General features: G+C 37.3%; 1 protein-coding gene across 1 annotated transcript in view; it reads right to left on the bottom strand.

Moving 5' to 3' along the window:
* The window catches only part of LOC131060202 (CLP protease regulatory subunit CLPX1, mitochondrial), a 249,427-nt gene that overhangs the window by 172,139 nt on the left and 50,793 nt on the right, over positions 1-26,495 (bottom strand). The window contains exons 2-4 of the mRNA XM_057993357.2: positions 16,106-16,194; positions 15,670-15,773; positions 15,423-15,502 (exon numbers count right to left, since the gene is read on the bottom strand). Of these exons, the coding sequence (XP_057849340.2) occupies positions 15,423-15,502; positions 15,670-15,773; positions 16,106-16,194 (273 nt within the window). The remainder of the gene's footprint in view (positions 1-15,422; positions 15,503-15,669; positions 15,774-16,105; positions 16,195-26,495) is intronic.

The raw sequence follows: 26,495 nt of genomic DNA, 5'->3' as shown, positions 1-26,495 counted from the left end.
ACCAAGGGGCTGACCGGAACTTTCGCCCGTGTCGCACCTGAAGGTGTCTGCACAGTGGTTTGTATGGAACTAAAAATGGCGGTTCTCAGCTGTGGCATTGTGTCTAGAAAGTCCTTCACCCTTATCGCACCTCCATCTATAGTACTTGCCCAATTATGTTATTTTTGGCTTTTGCCTCCCGTAATCTCTCCTCCGTACGGGGGTCGGGACAAGTGGCCTTTTTGGTCTGAGAACGAGTGATTGCCAGTACTTCTTTCTCACCAGTCTTCTCAATGTTGAGGAGGTTAACCCCTAGCTTGGGGCAATTTGTCTCATCATGGTCTCCAGGACCACACCATCTGCACAAGTGTTGGGGTGCCTCCTCTTTCTAGCAATCCCGCGCAAAGTGTCCCCACAAGTTACATGCCCGACACTGAATCATCAATTGTCCCTTGGCATCATACTGCATTCGACTCCAATTATTGCTATTATGGTTGTTGCATCTTCCTCCCCTTCGGTTACCTCTGTAACTTCCCCCCCGGTCTGAGTTTGTTGGCTTGAGGCTGCGATGTGCCTGCTGTCGCTGACAACTGCTCTTGGGTGAAGAGCACTTGGTTCACGCATGTCTTCATGTTGTAGGGACATTCTTTGGTAGAGTGTCCCGACACTTGGCAAATATCACAGAAGGCCTTTTTTGGACAAGAGCCTTTTGTGTGACCTTCCTCCTTCCATTCTTCGCACCGTACTTCCTCATTTTTGCTGGTGCTTCCCTTCATGCTCTTGAATTCCTTCATCATGCGGTGCATATCCTTTCGAAGGGCTTGCACCTTTTTACTCAACCCCTCGTCGCTGCTACTTCCGTCGAAGGAGTCCTCTCCAAAGGATCTGTCCTTTTTCCTGGATGTCTTCCCTTCACTCTCCAGGTCCATTGCCCGATTATAAGCATCGTCGTAGGATGTGGGGGGTACAATTTTCATTTTCCTTCTGAGTGACAATTTTAAGCCCTCCACAAACCACCTTTTCTTCAACCCATCGTCGGACAGGTTATCCATTCTTCCCAACAATTCCTTGAGGCATCGGCTATATGCTCGGATGGTCTCACTTTTCCCTTGCTTGGTGCTCAGGATTTCTGCTACGATTTCATTATCATCTTTGAGGAGTCGAAACTCCTTTTCGAAGACTTTGTGCAATTCATCCCAAGTTGTCAGTTGGGTTTTGTCAGCATCCGAGTACTAATCAATGGCTACTCCTCGTAGGGTGGCGGGGTATTGCACCACCCATTCCGCTCTGTCGACCACGCCATTGGCCGACCAGATTGTTTCACATGTACGGCAATGTCGAACGGGGTCTTCTTTCCCATCTCCAGTGAACTTCGGCAATTTTTGCCGATTCGCCATTACATTTCTTGGCGACGGCCCGGTCTGCCTTTCGGAACTCGAATTTGACCCTCCAGGAACTCCTCCAGACACTGGTCCTCCCAAAGGTACTCCGCCGAGATTTGGTCCGTTGGGTCCCACCAAGTTTCTCTGACTACCAGGGTGTGATGAGCCTGCCCCGAACAAATTGCTTCTACTACCGTGACCTTGTGTCCTCCCGACACCTTCGGTCGCACCGGTATCCTCGGCCTCTCTGTTCTCGGTCTCTGTCTCGTCTTCCCTCCTGGTCTCAACACCTCTATGTAGCGTGTACAGCTCTACCGTACTCCCGTCACCGATCTCCTCCAATGTTAGGGAAAGGTCCCCCAACCGTTTCCTGGTGGTTTCTATTAGTGTGGAAACTTGGCCCTCGCCAGAGCCATTGCTATCATTTCCACCGCTTCCTTCCTCGGCAATCCTCTTGAATCTTCTTCTTCGTTCTACTTGTTGTTCGAGAATTAATGCTCGTTGGTCGGCTTTAGAGTCCCCTATGTATTCCTTCTTATTTTTGTCCTTATTTAGCAGATTGGGCATTAATTCTAAATTCTCCTTATGCAATAGAACAAGGCATCATATTGAAAAGAACACTTATTAAATCATCCCTGGTATACAATGTATGTCACGACAGTGGGGTGTTCTTGTTTTATTCTCCTTCGCCCGTACACATTCAGGGATTATTCACCCCTCGGTCGGTTTCATTGCGCTCCTCTTGGCGCTCGTGAAACTCAAGTAGGATTTGTTTGCGTCTGTTCTCCCGATAGGTGTCTTCCCTGCGGTTTTGGAGAGCCAAAAATGCCTGTGCCAGAAGGTTGGGCAAATTGCTCATCAACAAATTTACCGTCGGGCTTACACCAAGCGCACTCCACACAACGTCCTCTAGAACATCCTTGGTGGTGGCTTCCCTTCGTACGTGTGTTTCAATCGCCACCTGGAGGATGCAGGAGAAATCTTTCGTGAGTGCTATTTCTTCCTTGAACAGTTCTTCAGGTTCTTTGTCCGGGTTACTGCTCGTCCCTTCGGCCAATGGTTGTCCCATTATCCGTGTGCCATGCAGTATACTCCCGTGCTACGGATAAATTTTGGCAACGGCACCAGATGTTTACCCTCTGGGTGAACAGTTTAGAACATACAGATAGAATACTCAATGCAAAACAATAATGCCATAGATACCAGATAAGATCAAGAAAATATAAAAGATACTATTCCATTCATAATCATGTGTGTCTTTACAAGTTACCTGCCATGGTATATAAAGGTACCGAGGGGATGCGAGGGGCAACCGTCGCACCCATAACTACCATCCCTCGGTTACCTTACTAACAAAGTAAAGTACTACCTAATTAACTACTGTTTTATTCCCATACACTATTACCGCCAACAGTAGGAACTTTTTGTTCACATTACAAGTTATATTTACTTGCAAAGTCGGGTTTTTAACGTCTTATTGCAAGTGGGGGTCTTTTTGTTGTGATAGCAAGTTAGACTTTAACTTGTAATCGGGTCTTCAAGACCCGATTGCAAGTGGATTCTTTGTTTTTAAAAATGACTTTATGTTACTTGTAATCTTGGCTTGGAAACTCGATTTATGTTATGATGTCCCAAAAACCCGAAATTGACTTAAAATGGCTTAAAATCAGGTTATGTGAACCTAGTTGCATCATATCATGACTTTTTTCAAGTTGCCTTCCAAATACATGTCGTTATCACATGTAATCAGTCCTCCAAAACCCAAAATTGGTCCAACGTGCACTCAAAAACACTTGAAAATGAGTCTCTAGGATCCAATTACAAGTGTAAACTTGTATTTTCTCATTACACATATAAAGTTGCATGTTTGTTCTCCACAATTACAAGACAAATGCTCTTGTTTTTCCTCACATGTAATCTAGTCCTCAAGATCCGAAATTCTCATTTCCACTTTTTCCCTTTGCAAGATCAATACTTGTAATCGGGTCTTCAAGACCCAACTACAAGAAGACACCCTTTGATGACTTGCAATCGGGTTTCTAAGACCCAATTGCAAGGGATTTCACTGGTTGTTTTCACAGTCAAAGGAATCATATCAGTCCTATAAACCAATGAAGGATAATCCACAAAAGCAATAAGGGAAAGAGCAACAATATTGTTTGTCAATATCATGCAATCACTTTTCAATGAAGGTGTGGAAAAGGGGTAACAATGTTGTCACAGAAAATAGAGAACGTATCAAGTAGGCAGTATTACAGGCACAATGTCAATAAAGAAAAATTTGATAAGCAGAGCCCTATCATTTAAAGGCAGACTATAGATCCAAGAGAAGACACAGTAATGTGGGGAATTGAATGGCAAAAAAAGGAGGGTACAGTCTCTTAATAGCTAAGATACCGGTTCTTCCCCTTTTGGCTTGGGTCCAGGTCCTGGTTCTTGCCCGGTCCTGGTTCTCCCCGGGTTCTCCCTAGGTTCCTCCCGAGTCCTTCCCTGGTCGGGTTCCCTGTGGCAGGACCCACAGGGAACCCGGCCACCTGGGAAGGACTCGGGTGGAACCCAGGTCGAACCCAGAAGGACCCGCGTGAACCTAGGCCCGTGGGTTCCCAAAAACGGGGCCCACGGGTCATAAAAACAATAAAAAAGACTTTTAAAAATAGTTTTTTAATAATAAAACTCTACTTCGCCCCTTTATGACTTTTTAAAAAAGACTTGAAACTTGAATATTATCTTTTTTGCAAATTATGAATATGATATTAGACTTTAGTTATTAGTTTACTGATTACATTTGCGATATATGAATATTTATTGGCATTGGCAATTATGGATTTATCATTTATCATTTATCATTTATCATTTATCATTTATGTATGGAAAGTCACATTGTATATTTTATTTTTGTATGGATTGTATATATATATATGTACAGACGAACCTGTACCCGTACCCAAGAATTTTATTTTTTTTGCCGAATCCACGAATCCGAACCCGAATCCGAACCCGAACTGGTAACTTAGCTTAATAGTCATAAAGCAGCTACAGCAATTAAAACAGTGAGAAGCTCGTTACACAAAATGAATATAGTAGCTATTCATGAATACAAAGCAAAATGAAATGAAATCATGCCATGTGAGCGACATGACAATACAGTCCATCAAAGCAATGAAAGGTAGATAATAAATGAGGCACACACAGTATGGTGCCAAACGACAATGCCTTAATGGTGGTAGAACATTCCAAGGTACTATGATAGCAGTGTAAGAAGCCTTATATCTGCTAGAAAGATGAACATGTGAATGGATATGTGAATTAATAAAGTATCCATAACAGTTATATGCACAAAGACGACTTGACAATTGAAGGAGTAATGCGGCAGAGGAATGCTTTGTAGCAGCTTTCGCTATCGCTACCATTCATGATCAGATGATGCAAGTTAATACCTTCACACATCTTGAATATTTTAAGTGTCAACATCTTGTAGCAGCATGAAGACCTTCTAGACAGAGGATGATGTAGTTAGAGTTGTGTCTTCGGACACATAGAATAGTTTCAATTGTGTATTTGTAGTGTTTTTTTGACAAGGTACATGTAAAAACAAGTTTGTAATTGCAAGTGTCACTTTCACTTGCATTTTTGTAAAATGTAATTACATGTAAAGCAACTATAGGTTGAGTTAAATTAGGACTGTAGTTGGAATAAGTCATGGTGGTTGAGAGAATTTCTCAAGTTAGTTGGGATCCTCCCACCTTTTTCTCAAGGCTCCTCTCCTCTAAATACTTGAGGGGATCGATTGTAATTTTTATCTTTTGGCAATGCACCAAAATTTTGTCTGTTTGTATGTGCACTCTAAGACTTTGAGCTTAGATGTAAATCAAATTGCTTTCAATAAAAGAGGTTGAGACTTTGTGCCAATTCAAGTTGTTATGTGACGACATTTTTTGGAGTTGATTGTGATTTTTGTTCTATTGTTCAAGAGGGATTTAAATTCAATCTTGTAGACTTTGAGCTGCTAATTGTATTTAGACTTATAGGTTTGGTACCTCACATTACAAAAATAGCATATCCAAACAAATGTTCTATCATTTGTACATATTTCCATAAAGGTGAGTTTGGATCGGTTTTGAAGGTTGGAGAACTAGCATTGGTTGCCATTACACTGTTAACAACAAATTCCAAAAACAATTATTAAACAATATAAATAAAAGTAAAATATTTGATTTATTTTTAGAAATTAATTATAATAATTATAAATATAATTTTATAATTATATTTTCAATAACATAAATAAATTTATATTTATAATTATACTATATTACTATTTATTATTTATTTTAAATATTATTAAAAAATATAAGGTTTAATTAAAATTACAAATGTAAATCATAAACGATAAATTATTAAATGCTAATAACAATTTACAGATATTATATTAATAATAATAACAATTTAATAATTATAAAACAAAAAAGTTAATAACCAATTATATATACATTGTATAATATTATTAAATTCAATAAACAATATAAAAGAATTAATTTAATATTAAATTTTAATATTTGGAAACTTGGAGAGCAAATATAAAGGGAAAACTATTAAAATTATAAGATTATTATAAGTTCGATTAATGTTTTAGGAAGCATTTATTTGTTGGAAATGTACCTCAAATTCACTTGACAGTTTCTGGTTGATTGAACTAGCCTACACCGATGAAGCAACACAGTGATACCTCTTGGTTGTTGATCATTCTCTGATCAGTGTGACTTAGACCGATGTCTTCATATCTATCGGGTATCGGAGTAGTTGTTTCCATGTTATGCCGATGGTCGATGGTGTTGGTCTCAAGCGGATGGATTCGCCTTAGGAACCATCGGGAGATCGGAAGTTCATCCTTTTCTTTATGCCGAAACCCAATAAGGTCATCTTCGGCGATCGGGTTGCATATCGGCAATTGGGTTGACATTCTGAATGTCATGTTGATGCCCCAATGAGACCACCTTATGTTATCGGGCTATCAATGCATATCGGCGTAGCAGTTATGAGCGTGTTCCGATGTCCTGATGAGGTGCGCTCTCTTGGTATCGGAGATCAGGATAGCCTTTCTCTATTGGTCCCGATGGGCCGATGCATTTGTCTCTTAGTCATCGGAGATCGGAGTAGCGATCTACATGTCTAGTTGATGAACCGATGAAGTCGTCTTCGGCGATCAAGTATCATCGGGCAATCGGCTTTATCAGTTAAGAGTTATACCGATGGCCGATGGAGCAAGGATCAACTGCGGGTGTGCGATCTGACCGAGTTCCAAAAGGTAAACACTCGGACACTAAGTATGAGACCGTCGGTGTAAATGAATATGAACCGACCCGATTCTCTGTTGCATGTGGGATAATTGTTTTTCCAAGATTGCAGACCGACAGAAACAATTCGACTTCCCAACCATCTCAGACAGATGTAACGGCCGACCAGTTTGGTATTTGAAGCCGAATGTAAACCAAATGGGGGTTACAAGTTATGATAGCTATTGAGCGTTCTAAAACGATTGTGTGATCTGAGTGTTGTATGTTAATGTGGAACGGTTGTATGACAGAGTGAAGGAAATCTGCAGACTGAACTTTATTGTATTGTTTTTGACATACTGTTAATAAAGTCGATTATCTGTTGGTGGTGGGTTTTTCTCCCGAAAGGGTTTTCCCACGTTAACTATGTGTGTTCTCTCTCTGTGTTGTTTAATTGTGTTTGTTCAAGCTTGTGCCATATTCTGTAAATGTTGAAATTTTGTATGCATAGTATATTCTCCCTTGCGAACTGACATTAGGAAAGCGAATTTCTGCACTTGCTTTCCTTATAAGTGGTATCAAAGCTTGGCCCATTTTGTTATCCTTGTTGGGTTTGGGCTGATTTTTTGTGTCAGTTCTGTTTCAGTGGGAGCCTTGCAGAGTGTCTACTTTTTTTTTTTTACAGGTTGAAATGGCAAGTACTTCAGGGCAAATAGACATGGAGAAGTTTAATGGTTCCAGTTTTGAACTTTGGAAACTCAAGATGGAAGACTTGTTGGTCGATAGAGATCTCTGGGGTGTTGTGACTACAACTTCTAAGCCTTCAGGCATGAAGCAAGAAGATTGAGATCTAGCCGACCAGAAGGCAAGGGGTCTAATCAGGGTATGTCTCGCTGATTCCGTTATGTTAAACGTCCATGAGGAGAAGACTGCACATCTTCTCTGGAATAAGTTGGGAGATATTTATCAAGGCAAATCCTTGGTGAATAAACTTTTCTTGAGGAAGAAATTGTACTCTCTGAAGATGGATGCAGGAACACCATTGGCAGACCACTTAAATGCATTCAACATGGTTCTTGCACAGTTAACTTCTGTTGGTGTGTCCATCCAGGAAGAAGAACGTTGCATGTTGTTGTTGTGTTCATTGCCTGACTCTTGGGAACACTTAGTGATGGCTATCAGTAGTACTACGACCCAGTTCAAGATGGATACTGTGGTTAATACTCTTTTGTCAGAAGAAATGAGAAAGAAGTCGTCTGAGACGACAAAAGATGCACTCTCTGTTCGAGGCAGACAAAAGGACAAAGACAAGAAGAAAGGAAAGAAGTCCAAGTCTCAAGAGAGATTTAAATCTCTAGGCAAGAAGTCAAAGGTGAAGTGTTGGAACTGTGGGCAGAAAGGGCATATCCGAAAGGATTGCAAGGAGGAGAAGAAGAAGAAGCATTCTGATACTGAATCTTCTCAGAGTGATGCAGATGCATTTTGTTGCAGCCCTGGCAGTGCCTACATCAGATGACACCTGGTTAGTAGATTCTGGCGCATCTTTTCACATGACCTCCCACAAAGAGTGGTTCTCGAAGTATGAACTGTATGCTAGTGGAAAGGTATATTTGGCCAGTGATTCTACATTGGAGATTGTAGGGAGAGGCAGAATTAAAATTCAATTCCCAGATGGTAGAGCGAAGGGTATAAATGGAGTTCTTCATATACCAGGTCTGGCAAGAAACCTTCTCTCTGTAAGTAAACTTCATGATGTTGGAGTACAAGTTACATTTGTGTCTGGTGGTTGCAAGATGACTAGGGGTTCCACTGTATTGGCAAAGGGTGATCGCATTGGTACACTGTATAAGTTAAATGCTGAACCTATATGTTGTAATGTAACTTCTGAAAAGTCTGTTAAAACAACTATAAGGATGCATAATGCTTATTCATTGGAAGCTAAACTTCCTGCTGAGAAAACAATGCTCTGGCATAATAGGTTAGGCCACATAGGTGATAAAGGTTTAAAAGCCTTGAAGAATAAGAATCTGGTTGAAGGTCTGGATGATTGTAGTTTTGAGTTCGATTTCTGCGAACACTACATATATGGAAAACATAACCGAGTTCAGTTTTATTCCAGTTCTCATAAGTCTTCTGATATTCTAGATTATATTCACTCTGATGTGTTTGGTCCAGTGGATGTACCTTTTTTGTCTAAGTCTAAATACTATGTATCTTTTGTAGACGATTATTCAAGAAGGGCATTTGTGTACTTTCTTAAAAGTAAATCAGAAGTGTTCCGACGATTTAAGGAGTTTAAGAACCTTGTTGAAAATCAGACTGGGAGAAAGATTAAATGCTTAAGAACAGACAACGGTGGTGAATTTTGTAGTGCAGATTTCGACAAGTACTGTATTGATCATGGAATTAAGAGACATAAGTCTGTACCTTACACTCCACAACAGAATGGAGTTGCAGAAAGGTTGAATCGGTCCCTAATGGAGAAAGCAAGCAGCATGTTGAGCGGAGCTGGGTTGGAACAAAAATTCCGGGCTGAAGCAGTTGCTACTGCGTGTTACCTGCTGAATCATTCTCCTACTTCAGCATTGGTTGACAAAACACTTATGGAAGCATGGTCTGGTAAGAAACCGTCCTTAAGGCACCTTCGCATTTTTCTATGCTCATGTGCCTGATGTGAATAGATCTAAGTTGGATAACAAAGCGGTGAAATGTATCTTCATTGGCTATGGAGTTGGTGTGAAAGGATACAAACTTTGGAATCCAGTGGCTGGTAAGGTTGTGTACAGCAGAAGTGTGATTTTTCATAAGCTGAAACCTATGTCACTAGATCGTAATATAGTAAAGAAAGGAGAAACTGAGGTTGAAATTCCTCCAGCCAAAGACGAATCTCCAGAGATACCTGAAGATGAGGAGAGTTCAAGCAGTTCAAGTAGTTCTGAAGAACATGATGAGCCTCCTATGGAACCTCAAGAAGCCTCAACACCAGAGTTGAGAAGGTCTACTCGAGAGAGACGGCAACCTAATAGGTATACACCTGATAAGTACAATCATTCTATGTTGAATATTAATTGTGCTTATGCTTTACTTACAGATACTGATGAGCCTAGGACTGTAAAAGAAGCTATTGAAATGTCTGATTCAGATTCCTGGTTAGAAGCCATGAATGATGAAATGTCATCATTGGATAAAAAAGGAACTTGGGATTTCGTGCCACTGCCTAAAGGCAGTAAGCCTGTAGGCTACAAGTGGGTGTTCAAAAAGAAGTATGGTCCAAATGGCAGCATTGATAAGTACAAAGCAAGACTGGTTGCAAAGGGGTATTCGCAAAAAGAAGGTATTGACTATGGGGAAATCTTCTCTCCTGTAGCTAAGCTAACATCTATCAGATTTCTCTTGTCACTTGCAGCAGCATATGATTGGGAAATAGAGCAGATGGATGTGAAGACAGCATTTCTTCATGGTGATCTTGAAGAAGAAATTTATATGTCCCAGCCTGAGCACTTTGTGGAAAAAGGTAAAGAACATCTGGTATGCAAACTCAAGAAGTCTCTGTATGATTTGAAACAGTATCCCAGAATGTGGTATCAAAAGTATGATACATTTGTTTTGTCTTTGGGATTTGTGAGATCAAAAGCTGATCATTGTGTTTACTACAAAACTGATGGTGATAGTATTCTTATCATAGCTTTGTATGTAGATGATATGTTGTTCATAGGAAACACAAAAGGTATGATCTCAGATTTAAAATCTCAGCTTTCTATGAAGTTTGAAATGAAGGATTTAGGACCAGCAAATTACATTCTGGGAATGGAGATCAAAAGAGATAGATCTAAGAGGAAACTTTGGCTCAGTCAGAGAAAATATATAACCAATGTTCTTGACAGGTTTCATATGTCTGACTGTAAACCACAAGTTGTTCCCATCTTGCAGGGAACTAAGTTGTCTGTGCTGGACAGTCCGAAATCTCCAAAAGAGATTGAAGACATGAAAAGTGTACCTTATGCAAGTGTTATAGGTAGTCTGATGTATGCTATGGTCTGTACAAGACCAAACATTGCCCAACCAGTGGGAGTACTTAGTAGATTTATGTTGAATCCAGGGAGACCACACTGGGATGCTGTAAAGAGAGTGTTTAGATATCTGAAGGGTACTTCAGATCTTGAATTGTGTTATCATGGTAATCTAAAGGATTCAAAGAGAACTCTCAGCATTTGTGGTTATACAGATTCTGATTGGGCAGGGGATATTAACAGCAAGAGATCCACTAGTGGATATGTTTTTGTCCTAAATGGTGGAGCAATTAGTTGGATGAGCAAGCGGCAAGCTATAGTTGCTTTGTCCACTACAGAGGCAGAATACATGGCGGCCACACATGCTTGTAAAGAAGCAGTCTGGCTTAGCCGTTTGAGTTCAGATATTGGTTTTGGTGCAAGGTAGGTTGAAATCTGGAGTGACAGTTAGAGCGCCATATGTTTGGCAAAGAATCCTACTTTCCATGCCAGATCGAAGCATGTTGATGTTCAATATCACTTCATTCGTGACATGGTGGAAGATGGAAAAGTCAGTCTTAACAAGGTAGACACTCTGGAAAATGTTGCAGATGCCTTGACGAAACCAGTGAGCACGCACAAGTTTAGGTGGTGTTCAAAATCCATGGGTCTTGATACCCATGTTTCTCAGTAACGTCTGAAGTAATAATCAGTCCAGTGAATTCCTCGTCAAGTGGGAGTTTGTTGGAAATGTGCCTCAAATTCACTTGACAGTTTTGGGTTGATCGGACTAGCCTACACTGATGAAGCAGCAGAGTGATACCTCTTGGTTGCTGATCATTCTCTGATCGGTGTGACTTAGACCGATGTCTTCATATCTATCGGGTATCGGAGTAGCTGTTTCCTTGTTATGCCGATGGCCGATGGTGTTGGTCTCAAGCGGATGGATTCGCCTTAGGAACCATCGGGAGATCGGAAGTTCATGTTTTTCTTTATGCCGAAACCCAATAAGGTCATCATATCGGGTTGCATATCGGCAATTGGGTTGACATTCTGAATGTCATGTCGATGTCCCGATGAGACCAACTTATGTTATCGAGCTATCAATGCATATCGGCATGGCAGTTCTAAGTGTGTTCCGATGTCCCGATGAGGTGCACGCTCTTGGTATCGGAGATCGAGATAGCCTTTCTGTATTGGTCCCGATGGGCCGATGCGTTTGTCTCTTGGTCATCGGAGATCGGAGTAGCAATCTACATGTCTAGCCGATGACCCGATGAAGTCGCCTTCGGCGATCGGGTATCATCGAGCAATCGGCTTTATCAGTTAAGAGTTATACCAATGGCCGATGGAGCAAGGATCAACTGCGGGTGTGTGAACTGACCGAGTTCCAAAAGGTAAAGACTCGGACACTAAGTATGAGACCGTCGGTGTAAATGAATATGAACCGACCCGATTCTCTGCTGCATGTGGGACAATTGGTTTTCCATGATTGCAGACCGACAGAAACAGTTCGACTTCCCAACCGTCTCAAATAGATGTAACGACCGACCAGTTTGGTATTTGAAGCCGAATGTAAACCAAATGGGGGTTACAAGTTACGATAGCTATTGAGCGTTCTAAAACGATTGTGTGATCTGAGTGTTGTATGTTAATGTGGAACGGTTGTATGACAGAGTGAAGGAAGTCTGCAGACTGGACTTTATTGTATTGTTTTTGACATGCTGTTAATAAAGTCGATTATCTGTTGGTGGTGGGTTTTTCTTCCGAAAGGGTTTTCCCACGTTAACTATGCGTGCTCTCTCTGTGTTGTTTAATTGTGTTTGCTCATGCTTGTGCCATATTTTGTAAATGTTGAAATTTTGTATGCACTAGTCTATTCTCCCCTGTGAACAGACATTAGGAAAGCGAATTTCCGCACTTGCTTTCCTTACATTATTCATCATCGAAAGAAATAAAAAAAAATATTCAATATGCATTATATAATAATATATGTTTAACATATATTGTTATTAATATATGTCAACATATATTATAATTTATCTTAATGTTATTTCCTAAATTAATAAACATTTATTAATATACAATACACATATTAAATTAATAAAAATATTTTCAATATGTATTAATAATATTGATTAAAACTCGAATTTTAAAATTATTATGAAATAAACGTAAAGTTTGATTTAATTCTTTTAAAACAATAAACATTCAGCAAAGACAAAATCGGGGAAAAAAAACTATCGCAAATTTTTTTTTTACCGTAGCCTCCCAACCTCCCCCGCAAATACGTCATCCTGCAAACAAATTTTCCTGTGTCTACCGCCTGCAAATGGGACCTCTGACTCCTGCAAATACTCTTGCTCTACTGCAACTGCAACTCTCCACCGCCTGCGAACACGTTTTCATCCACTCCGGATTTTATCTGCAAACGTGATTTATCTGTTCCCGTTTTTAACCTGCAAGATGTTTTGTTTTGCTTGTGTTTTTACTGTGGATGTCCGCTCTTTTATTTGCAACGCATTGGGATAAAATATAAGGTTTCCATTTTTATTTAACATTGAAAAAATGGAAAAATCATTCCCAAAATCCCACAAACGCAGCGAATCGGTTCAGATTCTTTTTAAAAAATGCTAGATAGAGGTCGGGTCTGTCGAGATTCGGCAGAAATTTTGTAGAAACGTTTCAGGTAGCCAAAAACCGAACCTTGGACGAATCCACAGGGTTTCTAGAGCATACCCAAAAACAGCGAGACAAAGCTGCCAAATCTGCAGCTTAGGTTTTAATGATACCTGGATTGTGCATATAGTATTTTTTAAAATTTATATCATATGCACATTGACAATGAATTATGGAAGCAACTAAATTTAATATTAATATGTTTGACTCTCATGTGAACTCTATTATTGTGTTTTAAGGATTCTATAATGTATATGTCAATATGATGAATGCCTTATCAATGTTATCATATGAATATTTGTAATTTTCCTATACTTTCACATTTTTCCCTTTGTCATCCCCAAAAATGGCCTAAACAAATCCATCCCAAAATGCGTCCCCCCATCCCGAAAAACTTGGTGGAACATAGTCTCTAGCTAGCTTATCACTTAGAGATGATATTACATGAGAAGCACCAATTTCATATATGTCCCTTTGTGGAGAAAGAGGGGTTTGGCTTTTCTTGGCATATCTTTCTTATGGGTGTAATTAACATATCTGCATTGGTTGAGGTTCTTTTGTACAGAAAAGGAGGGATCGGCTCATACAGCATTGAAGAATATTGTCAGAGTCACAAGCGACGTGAACTCTCAAAGGAGAGTTGTTCTCTCATTGTCTAGCACTAGAGGAGGGATTTTGACAAACTCGGAGAAGAGTTGTTCTCTCATTGTGAATGGAGGATGGGAATATTTTATGTTCTCTCATACCAATCGCACTAGACGCAAATTCACTCTTTCAAGAACGAAACCCACTGTCCGCTTTTGCACACAGTGGGTGGGACTAGAAAGGTTTGGGGTTGGCTGAGCCAACTTGGTGTTTCCTAGGTGAGGAAGGAGAATTGGTGGTGGTGCTACATCAAAGTGTCCAAAGGAGTTACTGTCTTCACCTCTTGCAATGTTTTGTCCTTCATTTCGATTGATGTAATAAAGGGTGTAATGTTGGAATATTGCATCATTTTAGAGAAATATATTAGATTACATAAATAATTAGTTTTATGTTAGGAAATAAAATAGATTTAGATTAACAAATAATGTTAGTTGTTAGTTTTGGGAAATTATTCCAATAGGAGATTATTCACAAGAAATTAATGGCATTATAAGATAGCATCTGCTCTACCAAATTCAATAAAATTTAAACATAAACCTCCATTCAGTTCGAAACAATTTTTTTAAAATTAATAGACAATAAAATGACAAACTTGTACAATGCTAATGATAAAAATATGCCCAAACAACTTGTGTTCATCTCATGATCCACATAAGACATAGACAATACAAAAGACATCAGTGAAGATATTAACCAAAGCTACCGTGAGCAGATACAAGAGCAAATGACTAAACACATGTACATGAGACTTGCATTCATCTTGTGATCCACAAAAAACAAAGAAAACCAAAATGCTTATTGAAGAGGCTAACCCAATCTATAGTAAGCTGATAAAACTCATGCAAGAGGCACAAGCATATAAGATATCACATTATGAATTCCAGTAGAAATTTATTTGAATTTGTGCATTTATGAGATAGAATAAACAAGTAGCTATGCATTATGTCATGAAATGCCTGTGTTCTTGACTTAGTGGTCTTCAGAATGACCTCAAGCAATCAAAGGTAACATTACTCGTCATTTCTAGGCATGTACTCTGCAAGAAAGAGCACATGAAAGAATAGAGTAAGAAATTTTTTCTGTGGATTTGATTGCTGAGCAAAATTTAGCTTTAGTGTTTCTCCTTTACTATGGTTTTTGGATTGCTTACATATTTTTCATCATTTTTATATAGCGTTTAACCCCTAGTGGATATGCCCAACCAACAAGATTGTCATTTTAGTTGCAAGAAATCATTACTTGATAACCCCAGCAAATAAAACTTCATTTAGCTGGCAAACGATTATCCATGTATCAGATTTGCCAAACCAGGCAACTGTCAATGAGTAAGTACCATTACTTTAGTGTCTTCTCTAAGAAAAATTGCTCTGAGTAATTGAGAACAGAAGTGAGTCAGTAAATTGTGGGCGAAAACCCTTTGCCGGTAATTTTCCCCTTGATTGTCTGGTGGATGAATAAATTAGAGATATAGTCTGTACCTGGGTCAAGGTTGTGGCGTCTGCAATAACAAATGGCACGTTCACAAACCTAGCCAGAGTTTTTGCAAGTAGTGTCTTCCCTGTTCTTAAAGCACAAGCCAGCTATATGAGTTGTGCCACTATGTTGAAAATTAGACAAAATGACATTATGGCTCAACTGACTAAACAACATTGCATGATCTTTCTTGATGTACAAAGAAAAAATACATAGAAATAAATATATAAATGCAATGGAAACAACTAAAACCTGAACCAGTAGCACCCATCAGAAGAACATTGCTTTTCTCCAACTCTACCATATCATTTTCATCCCTATCTTCTTCTTCAATACTAGTGTCTGATGTGCCAAGCCTGCCATTTAGAATAATTATTACCAGATCTTAACTAACAGTAGAAACATTGCATGCATCTACTCCAGGAAACAAGTTAAAAGGAAAAATTGAGTACTAGACTACATTACTATATCTGGAATAGTCATTCTAAAAGGTTTGGGGACCTTTCAAAACCCCTTTATTACCCTTCTTGTAACTTAAAAAAAAAGTTGAAAGGCGGATGTATAAGATCACGTGAAGCAAAAAGAATCATTTTCAACTAGCAAGTTATAAAACAGTCTGCCCAAGAACAGACATAAAATGCAGTAATATTTACGTTTAGGATCTAAGAGAAGGTACTATATTTCCTACCCATTTAAAGAAAAACCCTTGCAACTGCCTTTCTGCAATGATTCATGATAAATCCGCTTGTAATGATTATAAACTGCAACGGCCAGCACCTGCCAAATGCATACACATGACCTATTATTACCAAACAAAACTTGGGATAGACATGTCCTCAAGTGTATCCAAAACTTTCAACAATAAAATACAGAAATCAAGCATTAAATGTTTAATTACTTCCATCAAAGAGGTACTCCCTCACAGCAATAATAAAGATCGAATTGTTGAGATATAAATTCAACTTTCTTATGTATTTCTATATTTTAGTTGGCTAAACCAAAACTTGCAGACCTATACTTCACATACAAAATTTGAAGAAATTTGTCTTTCCTTCTCCAATTTCAGCATCTTCAATTCAGCTACACATTAAAAAATGTTTCAGGAATCTATTCAGATCAACTAATAACAGCTATTAACAATCAAGACTCTAGAGGTGTTTAATTTTGAAGGGCGTTCGGCATTTTAACATTGGCAAGTTTTTCAGGGGCTAATTTGACCAGAATTTTTGTTGATTGAAATGAACCATCGGCACAAGTAGAATATTTGTAATATAAAACTTATAAAAAAAGTTGACTTCCTAGATCCATTAGTTCACAATTCCATTGTGGAAGATGGTAAGAAATATTTAGCTTGGGAGAAACAATAATGGCAAGCAAACTCTAGAGTATAGACAATCCTAGCATTACAAACAATACGGACATGCAAAAAAAGAAGAGATTTTTATTCTCTGATAGATATTAACTATTAACTAATAAAGTATATCGTTCCGTGACTCCAAAGCCAACAAAGCAAACCAATTATGACTAACAAATTTAACAAAGGAGACAAATTACAAAGGGACAATAGATACAAAAAAGGCAACAGATAATGCACAAAGCAAGAACATGTAACTTGAATCAAAATCACTAGCCAATTATAAGAAATTGATCTCAGTAATTTAGATTACAAAGCAAACTTACAACATGAACTTTGATGGGGATCAATGTTATAAAGGGCAATTGTCATATCCCCCATATTATTATAGAGAAATTCCACATGTTAGTGTTTAATAATATTTATTTTAACTAATGATCATTTAAATCTGACATAAATTGATTGGTTAAAATTTAATATAAATTTCACTGATTAATTGATATGCTTATCTAAAATCGATATTAATTTATCTGATAGTTAAATCTAAAACTGATATTAATTTATTAATTAAATCTGATATTTAAATTTGATCAATTTATATTACCAATTTTTATTTAGCATGATAATTAAATTTAGAAAGGCACGATTGTCATTGACCACCGAAGAAGTAAGAGAGGGGGCAGCGACCTGCCCTATCAGGTCGCTGCCACCAACAGACGTGGCTGGGGATAAATGACTCTCCACCCACGACAGGAAGGATAAATACCTTCCAATAGACAAGGGAGAAGGTACGGTGAAAGGAAGAAAAGAGAAAGAAGTAAGTAATAAGGAAAAGCCCAGTACCTGCCACGAGTATACTCCGCCAAATATTCAAATTGGTAAGAATTCTATGAATTATATATAGCAAACTATACATGCATTGTATGGTAATTTTTGGCGTGATAATATCTGTATATTTACAGTATTAATACACTGCATATTTATGACCAATGCTGATAACATTCTGCCCATTTGATTGGCAATATATCCATGTTTATGAATCTGGTCTTTGATACTGCTGAAAATTATCTCTGGAGGGAGAAACGCTATTAAGGCACCCTCTCAGATAGAGGGAGAACGGCCACTAAGGCACCCTCTCAGACAGAGGGAGAACCGTTATTAAGGCACCCTCACAAAATGACTTGATTATGGAGAACCATTGCTAAGGCACCCTATCAAGATAATTAGGATTCTTATGGTTATGACCCAGGACTTCTGATCTTTACATTACAGTGCTGTTTGCAAAATTATTTAAGTTTCATCATAGTAATTCTTTGAATTATAGTCTTTCTAATTCATGAATCATAGTTAGTTTTTCTATATCCTATTTTTTTATTTTTTTATATTACGATAACTGATTTATAAATGTCAACCATTCATATGTTGTAATTAGAAGATTATCCTCTAACTTGTGTTGCAGGTTATTCCTACCAAGGAGATAAGGAGATTCTTTTTCCTAAAACCCTCTTGATAGATGAGGAATTGTAATCTAGGGCAGAATAGAGTAATTTAGGAAGAGGGACATTACAGCAATCTGATCCATTATCAAATAAATGCTCAAGACAATGAAGAAAAATAGTATAATTGTGTGATGTCAATTGTTTAAACCACAATTCTTCATATAAAATAACCAGAGCTGTCAATTTTGACATAGGACATTCTAGCATTTAAATTCTCAAAATGTGATATTGCTAAAGAAGCAGAAGGTTCTGTTAGGTATGTTTTCAATCAAAAGAACACCTATATATGTGAATGTTGCATATTTGAAAAATGTCATATCCACATCTTGGATGACACAGCTATATTGTTGTAATTTTGATTAAAACCGAGTGCTGATGTATCTAGTATTTAAATGTTTTTCTGCATACATGATGATATGGAATTTGATAGTTCAGTTAAATTTATGTTGATCAGCCTTACAATCATTTGTTTGCATGGATTTTCAGAATGGTAAATGCTGCTGACAAACCTTACGATTGCATGTACAGTTGACATCAAAGATTGGGTGGAGTAGGTGGTACTCAATAGGTTGTTGAATGAATGTTAAAAAAAATTTGAAATCCAATGCCAGACAGTGAAAAGTAATTGCTCAAATAATCAGATAACTTTATTCAATCAAAGAGCCGTTTAAATAGGCGATTACACGCAATGAAGTTTCTAAAAAAGAAACAACCATTTCTAAAAAGAGAAGCCAAAAATTAAAAAACTAAATAAAGCAAAAAGTTACGGTAATGACCATTAAAATACTAATTAAATATTCTAATACCCTCCCTTAATGGTCATTGTCCTCAATACCCTACAGAAGACATTGCAAGTCTTTTGATCACAAATGCACAAAGGCAAAGAACACTCTACTGTTATGGAGACCCTCCCAGGATCTACAAAATGTTAATGACCAAGAGTACCAAAAGCCATCCAACTTGTTGTTATCCTCAGAAGCCTGAAACCACAATTTTGAGGAAAAATCGACAAACCCTCCAATGAGCAACAAACACGATTTTGACAAAAACCACAAAAACTTTTGCAAAAGAGCATTGAGCATTGTTTGCTCCAACAACTCCAAAGCAGACTGCAAGATACCACGTTTGCAGATCTTCGCCCCGGCAACTTCAAGTGCGACCCAAAACAGACTGCAACAAAGCACGATTTTTGTGGAAAAAACTGTCAAACCTTGAAAACTGGATTCACAAATCATCGTTTTTTGTGGAAAAAGCAGTAAAACCCAAATAACCAAAAAATCCCACACAAACATTAGATGATAATTTTTAACGAAAAAATTATAAACCCTACGAACAATTTTTGAGGAAAAAATCATGAAAACCTACAAACAATTTTTTAACGAAAAAATTGTGAAAACCCCAGAATAATTTTTTTTGGGAAAAAATTATTAACCCCGAAAATAATTTTTAAGGGAAGATATTATAAACCCCAGAAATAATTTTTATGGAAAAAATTATTAAAACCCTACCATGATTTTTTTATGGCTAAAAATCAAAAAACCCACAATTAATTTTTTTATGTGGACAAAACTTATAAAACCGAAAAAAAAATATTAAGGGAAAAACTATAAAAACCTGTAAAATAATTTTTGAGGAAAAAGTATTAAAATTTAAAACCTCACAAATAATTTTTTAAGGCACAAAAATTTATAAAAAAACCCATCAAAATCGCGAGCAGCAAAAAACGAAAAATCAGGCTGCTGTCATGGAAGAGTCAAACGCAGAACCTGCACGAACAAAAAAATCACGCACTGAGCTAGGCAAAGATTGCGCAAACACAGAGCAGAGAACACACAAGTGCAGACATGGAGGAAAATCCGTGACGAAAACCCAGACCGTCGTCGCATCGCGCCAAAACTACCCACGAAAACCGCAGACAAGTTCCAAAAAAAATCATTGCTATCGCCGACCAAAATGTAAATCGCGAAGACAAACAGGTCACGGACAAATAATCACAATTGTGCTGAAAAAAAAAACCCCATAGAGAAAATCGTGCCACCCGCGAACCCTAAAAAATACTATAAATCACCACCTTTTAGGAACAAAATAAATGCGAGGAAGTAAAGGGTCGTCGCGCCTTGTGGTTATAGAAGCATTTGTCCCATAAGACCCAAAAAAAACCTTTGTCCATCGCAAAACACGTGAAAAATCGCACGTGGTTCTCAGAACCCAAAGAGAGAACTTCGAATTATAACTTATGAAAAAGCCCACGAAATTTGGAAAACCCAAAAAAAAATCCGCGACCTTTAAGAATGAAGAAACCCTCAAAAAAATCCAGACAACAGCACAATCCACAAAACTCCAACAATTTTTTTTATAAAAATTTATGTAAAAAACTCCAAATAAAGAGGCTACGAATTTTTTATTAAAAAATTCGCCAAACTCTGAAAAAGCCCATCAACCCGCTCTAATACCATGAAAAATTAATTGCTCAAATAATTAGATAACTTTATTCAATCAAAGAGCCGTTTAAATAGGCGATTACACACGGTGAAGTTTCTAAACAAGAAACAACTTCTAAAAATAGAAGCCAAAAATAGAAAACTAAATAAAGCAAAAAGTTACGATAATGACCATTAAAATACTAATTAAATAATAATTAAATATTCTAATAGACAGGTGATAAATGAGCACAATTACCTACCCTTTATTCCTTTTATGGCATTGATGAAGAACATGAACTAGGTTTTGTTTGAATGACCTAATGGATTGAGTAGTCATCTTGGATTGCTACACAACCTTACATTGTCTAGATGGGCAAGGGGACAGACAATGTTCTCATGCCCTACTATGGACTCATTGTTGGCAACAGAAATGGGGTTGAATATTGTAGTTGTCATTACATTACAATCCTTAAGGAGATCTTATGAGAGCTTTCTCAGCTGCTTGTATTGGTTTTAACATAATATTTTATTATAGGGTCATTACAGCCCATTGCATATAGATGTTACTAATTTTTTGTTTGTCTGTTATCTGGTATTAAGTTAAACTTAGGATGGGTTGGAAAGTAACCCTGCTGCTTACTTAGTTGGATATATTATAAGAGAAATCTATTAGGTATTGTTATTGTTAATTTACACAACACTATCCCCTCAAATCGATTGCTGAAACTCTAGAATTGAAGTGACGATATACTTACAGTAAAAGATTTTGCACCATGAGAGGAGCTTCCAGATAAATTCGCATCCATTGATTTATTAAAAAAGATTACGTTATTCAGATATTCTAACTGAGGTCCCCATGTGGCACATACGGGTGATCTTTTTGCTGACCCATAAAAAGGTACATGAATAAACACCAAGGCCTCTTCAAAGAAAGTTCCATTGGATGTGTATGACATTCCCTATCAGCTTTCTGAGATGTGTATTGCATTCCCTCTAATAGGTGGCGCACAGACATCTCTCACCAAAATTGAAAAACTGCCACGCTCAAAATTGCAAAAATTAAAATAAGTACTAGTAAAAACCCTAGGTTCACTTCTCAGCGGTACAACTTAAAGTCCACATTTTTCATTCCGATTGACAATAGACACCTGAGCAAAACATTGAAACAAAGAAGCAGAAAATCGTGATCAATTCGAACCCACGACATCAGATTTTGGAGACTGTCATGTCCCCTCCTTGATCGTTATATATATCCTAAATGAGGCAAGTATTACTATTGATTAATATAATGATTAACAAATGATTATTTGAAATTTATTTATTTATTAAATAAATTATTTAATTAATATATAGATATATATATATTAATATTTATTCTTGACATGTGATAAAGTCAATTATTAAAATAATGTTAACATATTAAATAATCTTAATATATTAAAAGAAGAAATGAATTATTAAATAATATTAATATATTAAATAAAATTAATGAAGTCAAAGGTCGACTCAATTCAGATATGGTCAATATGTCAAGGAAAGAACAGCGACTATTCAGATTACAATAATATTGGAGAAAAAGCCCAATAAAGTGTAATAGAGGAAAGAAGCGTTTAAATGATCAAAGACAGTGATATAAAAGATTTGCCTATATCATGTGCAGCGATTAAAGTAACTCATTATAATATACAGCGATGTTGAAGAATGGGAAGAAAAGATATTGAAAAAGATGGCGTCAACTCTTCAGGCAGCGATATTGATAAGCAAACATCAGTATCATATACAGCAGTATTAAGGTATTGAGGAAACTACATACCAACGTCAGCACATAGAAATTGACTCAGCATCAACTAAATTTGTTTGTATCGACTTGTTTGTTGGTATCGGTTGGTATCGACTTGTTAAGTAAATATGTTTGTTAATGATTCTCTAAATAAATACAATTCATGAAAAGGTGCATTTTAAAATACACAAAAAGATATATGAAAGAAGATGACCGGTGGATATGACCAATGAATAAGATATAAATAAGAATTAAAATGAAGATCGATAGGGGGGGGGGTTTCTGACGTGTGAGTAAAAATAGAGTATCATATGAATTTAGAACAGACGAATATACAGAGATAAAGTGAAAAAGGAAATATATCATATACACAGCAGAATAAGGAAGTGAGAAGAAGCCGATATAAAGAATATATATATATATATGCAGGCATAAAAGAAATTTTATTCAGATATATGAAGGGAACACGAGCAGATTGGTGAATAAGAATAAATGAAGATATGGAAGGAGTATGCATGCAGATTTGGTAGTGAGAATATATATAGAACATTGAAGTGAATCAATGATGGAACAAGTATAAATAAGCATGAGAGTTGTTGTAAGACATTTTTGTGAAGAAAGTTTTGTGGTAGATTTGTAAAGGATAGATATACATCATTCAAGATCAGAAGTCGTAATCAGAGAAGGTAAGGAAAGGAGACGAGAGGACTGCGGGCTACAAACTAGAAACTGCGGACTTCAATCTGCAGACGGCAACCTACATCTACGAACTTCAAACAGCAGGCTGCGGACTGCGAACAGGTAAGAGGTGTTACGGGTCATAGGGTATATATGTGTGTGGACGTGTGTGCCACACACACACATATATATTAATGCATATTTACGAATGTATATATTACTGAATATTTACTTATATGTATGTAGCAATAAATATAGGTATGCATGCAAAATATTTATGTATATCTAGGATCAATAAAGAGGATTAAGGAATATGTAAGTGTAGAAGTAAATTATGGAATGAAAATGATAATGAATTGTAAAATGTAATATGAATAATGTGACTATATGATGGAGGCTATTGGGAGGAAATTCCCTTAGCCTAATGGAGGGATTATGATAATCCCTGGTAGGCAGTATATACTGAGTAACTATATGCATATATGTATGGCTTGGGTGACAAAGGTTCATCCAAGAAGAGACGGATCTGGCCAGTCCTCTCTGGTAGACTTAGATGATGAGATGCATCATCCAAGGCAAGGAATCGATCATATATGATGGTCTTCCTTGGTATGGCTTGGGTGTAAGAAATTACATCCAAGACAGGAATCAAATTAACCTTTGATTTTCTGGTATGGCTTGGGTGTAAGAAATTACATCCAAGACAAGAATCAAATTAACCTTCGATTTCTTGGTATGGCTTGGGTGTAAGAAATTACATCCAAGACAGGAATCGAATTAACCTTCGATTTCCTAGTATGGCTTGGAACCAAAATGGGTTCCAAGAAGGCGAGCTTCACAGCCGCCTAAAGACATGTCCCAGTACTGCACTCGTATCCTTTATTAAATAAGAATTGAGATTAGTGTTAATTAAATAATTGAAGTTTAATTGCAAATTAGATTAGTTATATGTATATTTGTTGCATTCTAACAGTCTGTTTTGCAGGTCAGTGATCTCTAACTAGTAGGGACATTACAGAGACCTACGTTCTACCGAACTGAACTAAAAGCGCTTTCATTTCAAGGTATTTGGATGATGAGATGCATCATCCAAGGCAAGGAATCGATCATATATGCTAGTCTTCCTTGGTATGGCTTGGGTGTAAGAAATTACATCCAAGACAGGAATCGAATTAACCTTCGATTTTTTGGTATGGCTTGGGTGTAAGAAATTACATCCAAGACAAGAATCGAATTAACCTTCGATTTCCTGGTATGGCTTGGGTGTAAGAAATTACATCTAAGACAGAAATCGAATTAACCTTCGATTTCCTAGTATGGATTAACCTTCGATTTCCTAGTATGGCTTGGAACCAAAATGGGTTCCAAGAAGGCGAGCTTCACAGCCGCCTAAGGACATGTCCCAGTACTGCACTCGTATCCTTTATTAAATAAGAATTGAGATTAGTGTTAATTAAATAATTGAAGCTTAATTGCAAATTAGATTAGTTATATGTATATTTGTTGCATTCTAACAGTCTGTTTTGCAGGTCAGTGATCTCTAACTAGTAGGGACATTACAGAGACCTACGTTCTACCAAACTGAACTAAAAGCACTTTCATTTCAAGGTATTTGATTATAGCAACACAGCAATGAGCTTATACAACTATAGATATCGATATTCAAAATGTTATTAACTTAGTCGACTGCTACATTATTCAAAAATTCAAGGCCTTATATAAAAATGTAACATTAAATCTTGTGCTTGATAATCAATTGTTTATACACTACTGTTAATTATAGTCTCAGTCGTAACACTCAGAAAAATAAATCTATCTCCTTAGTTTTATCAGCACACAGAAACTAAGTCTATCATTTGCGATTTATTTAAAATTAAATTTAGTTAGTATTAACTAAATTTAAATTGCTATGCTATAGTTAATGAATCGTGGAGTTTATTAAAGGAAATGATCGCCGGTGTAGAAGGATCGTGTCTCCACACAGGGGTCACGACCCTATGTGGAACCACGTGGTTCCACATAGGATCGCGACCCCCTGTGGAGGCACGATCCAATGGAAACAAAAGATATATATGCGCTACCCTCTCCGTTGATAACATATTCGATAGGAGAAAACAATACTATGATCGGTAGTAAATATAATCGTTTGCTTTTCATCTGCAGAGGCAAATCGATAAGACTAATAAAATCGGTTTTACATTCCTTATATCCTACGCTAAAATTTTAAATTAGTTGTCTCAGAATTCTGATTGCTCAGAAAGTAATTACAGTCTATTTACATTTACATGGTATCAGAGCCTAACTACATAAGATCCGAATAGACTGAAAGCAAAGTTTACGAAATTGAAGAGTTCTAAAATGGCGAACACAATCAGATTCGAGGACAGACTCGAAGGAGCAGCAAATTTTGTGGCTTGGAAAGTCAGAATTATGATAGTGTTAAAAGAGAACTTGAGAAAACTGTATGGAATGAGGGAAATGATAAAGCTGTAAAAATCACGATAGATGCAGTAAGGGATCACATAATACCACTTATATTAAAATATGACAACGCATATGAAATGTTCAAAACCCTTTAAAGGACGTATGAAACAAACAATCCAAGCAAAACCCTAGCTCTAAAAAGACAGTTGAACCACATAAGTATAAATAAAGGTGAAACAATAAACTCATACTTCATGAGGATAGGTTCACTCAGAGATCAACTGCAAAAACTTGATTATCATGTCGAGAAGCAAGAACTATCAATGATTACCCTAGACGGATTACTTGAATCCTGGGAATCATTCAAACAAGGCATAAATGCAAGGGATAAATTCACAGAATTTGATCGACTAAGGGATGACTGTCTCCTTGAAGAATCAAGGCAAATGAAAGGGGGAAATCACAAAACTAAAGATGAGGACCTCCACATTCTGAATACCGACTCCCGTAAGAAAGGCAAGAAGAGAAAATCCCATCATGGGAAAAGCTTTCATAAGAAAGACATGTCAAAAATCCAATGTCATAGATGTGATCAGTACAGACATATGTCATTTAATTGTCCAGACAAAGTAAAACAGCAGGCATCATTCGCCAAAGTAGAGAGGAACACAGAACTTGAATCTGAGAAGTTTGTATTATATTCAGCACTATCAAGTCAAGCTTCAAACAAGTCTAACACTTGGGTGATAGACAGTGGATCGTCAAGACATGTCACCAGATTCAGAGAATTACTAGACTCAATGGAAAAGGGATCAAATGAAGAGGTAGCAATAGGGGATGACTCTACACATCCTGTAAAAGGTGTTGGGACATGTACAATCAGACTAAAGTCTGGAATCTCAATCCAACTCACCGGGGTA

This window comes from Cryptomeria japonica, chromosome 3, assembly GCF_030272615.1.
Source record: "Cryptomeria japonica chromosome 3, Sugi_1.0, whole genome shotgun sequence".
Classification (NCBI taxonomy): Eukaryota; Viridiplantae; Streptophyta; class Pinopsida; order Cupressales; family Cupressaceae; genus Cryptomeria; species Cryptomeria japonica.
The sequence above is the reverse complement of the archived record's forward strand: the minus strand, read 5'-3'. Positions and strand labels throughout refer to the sequence as shown.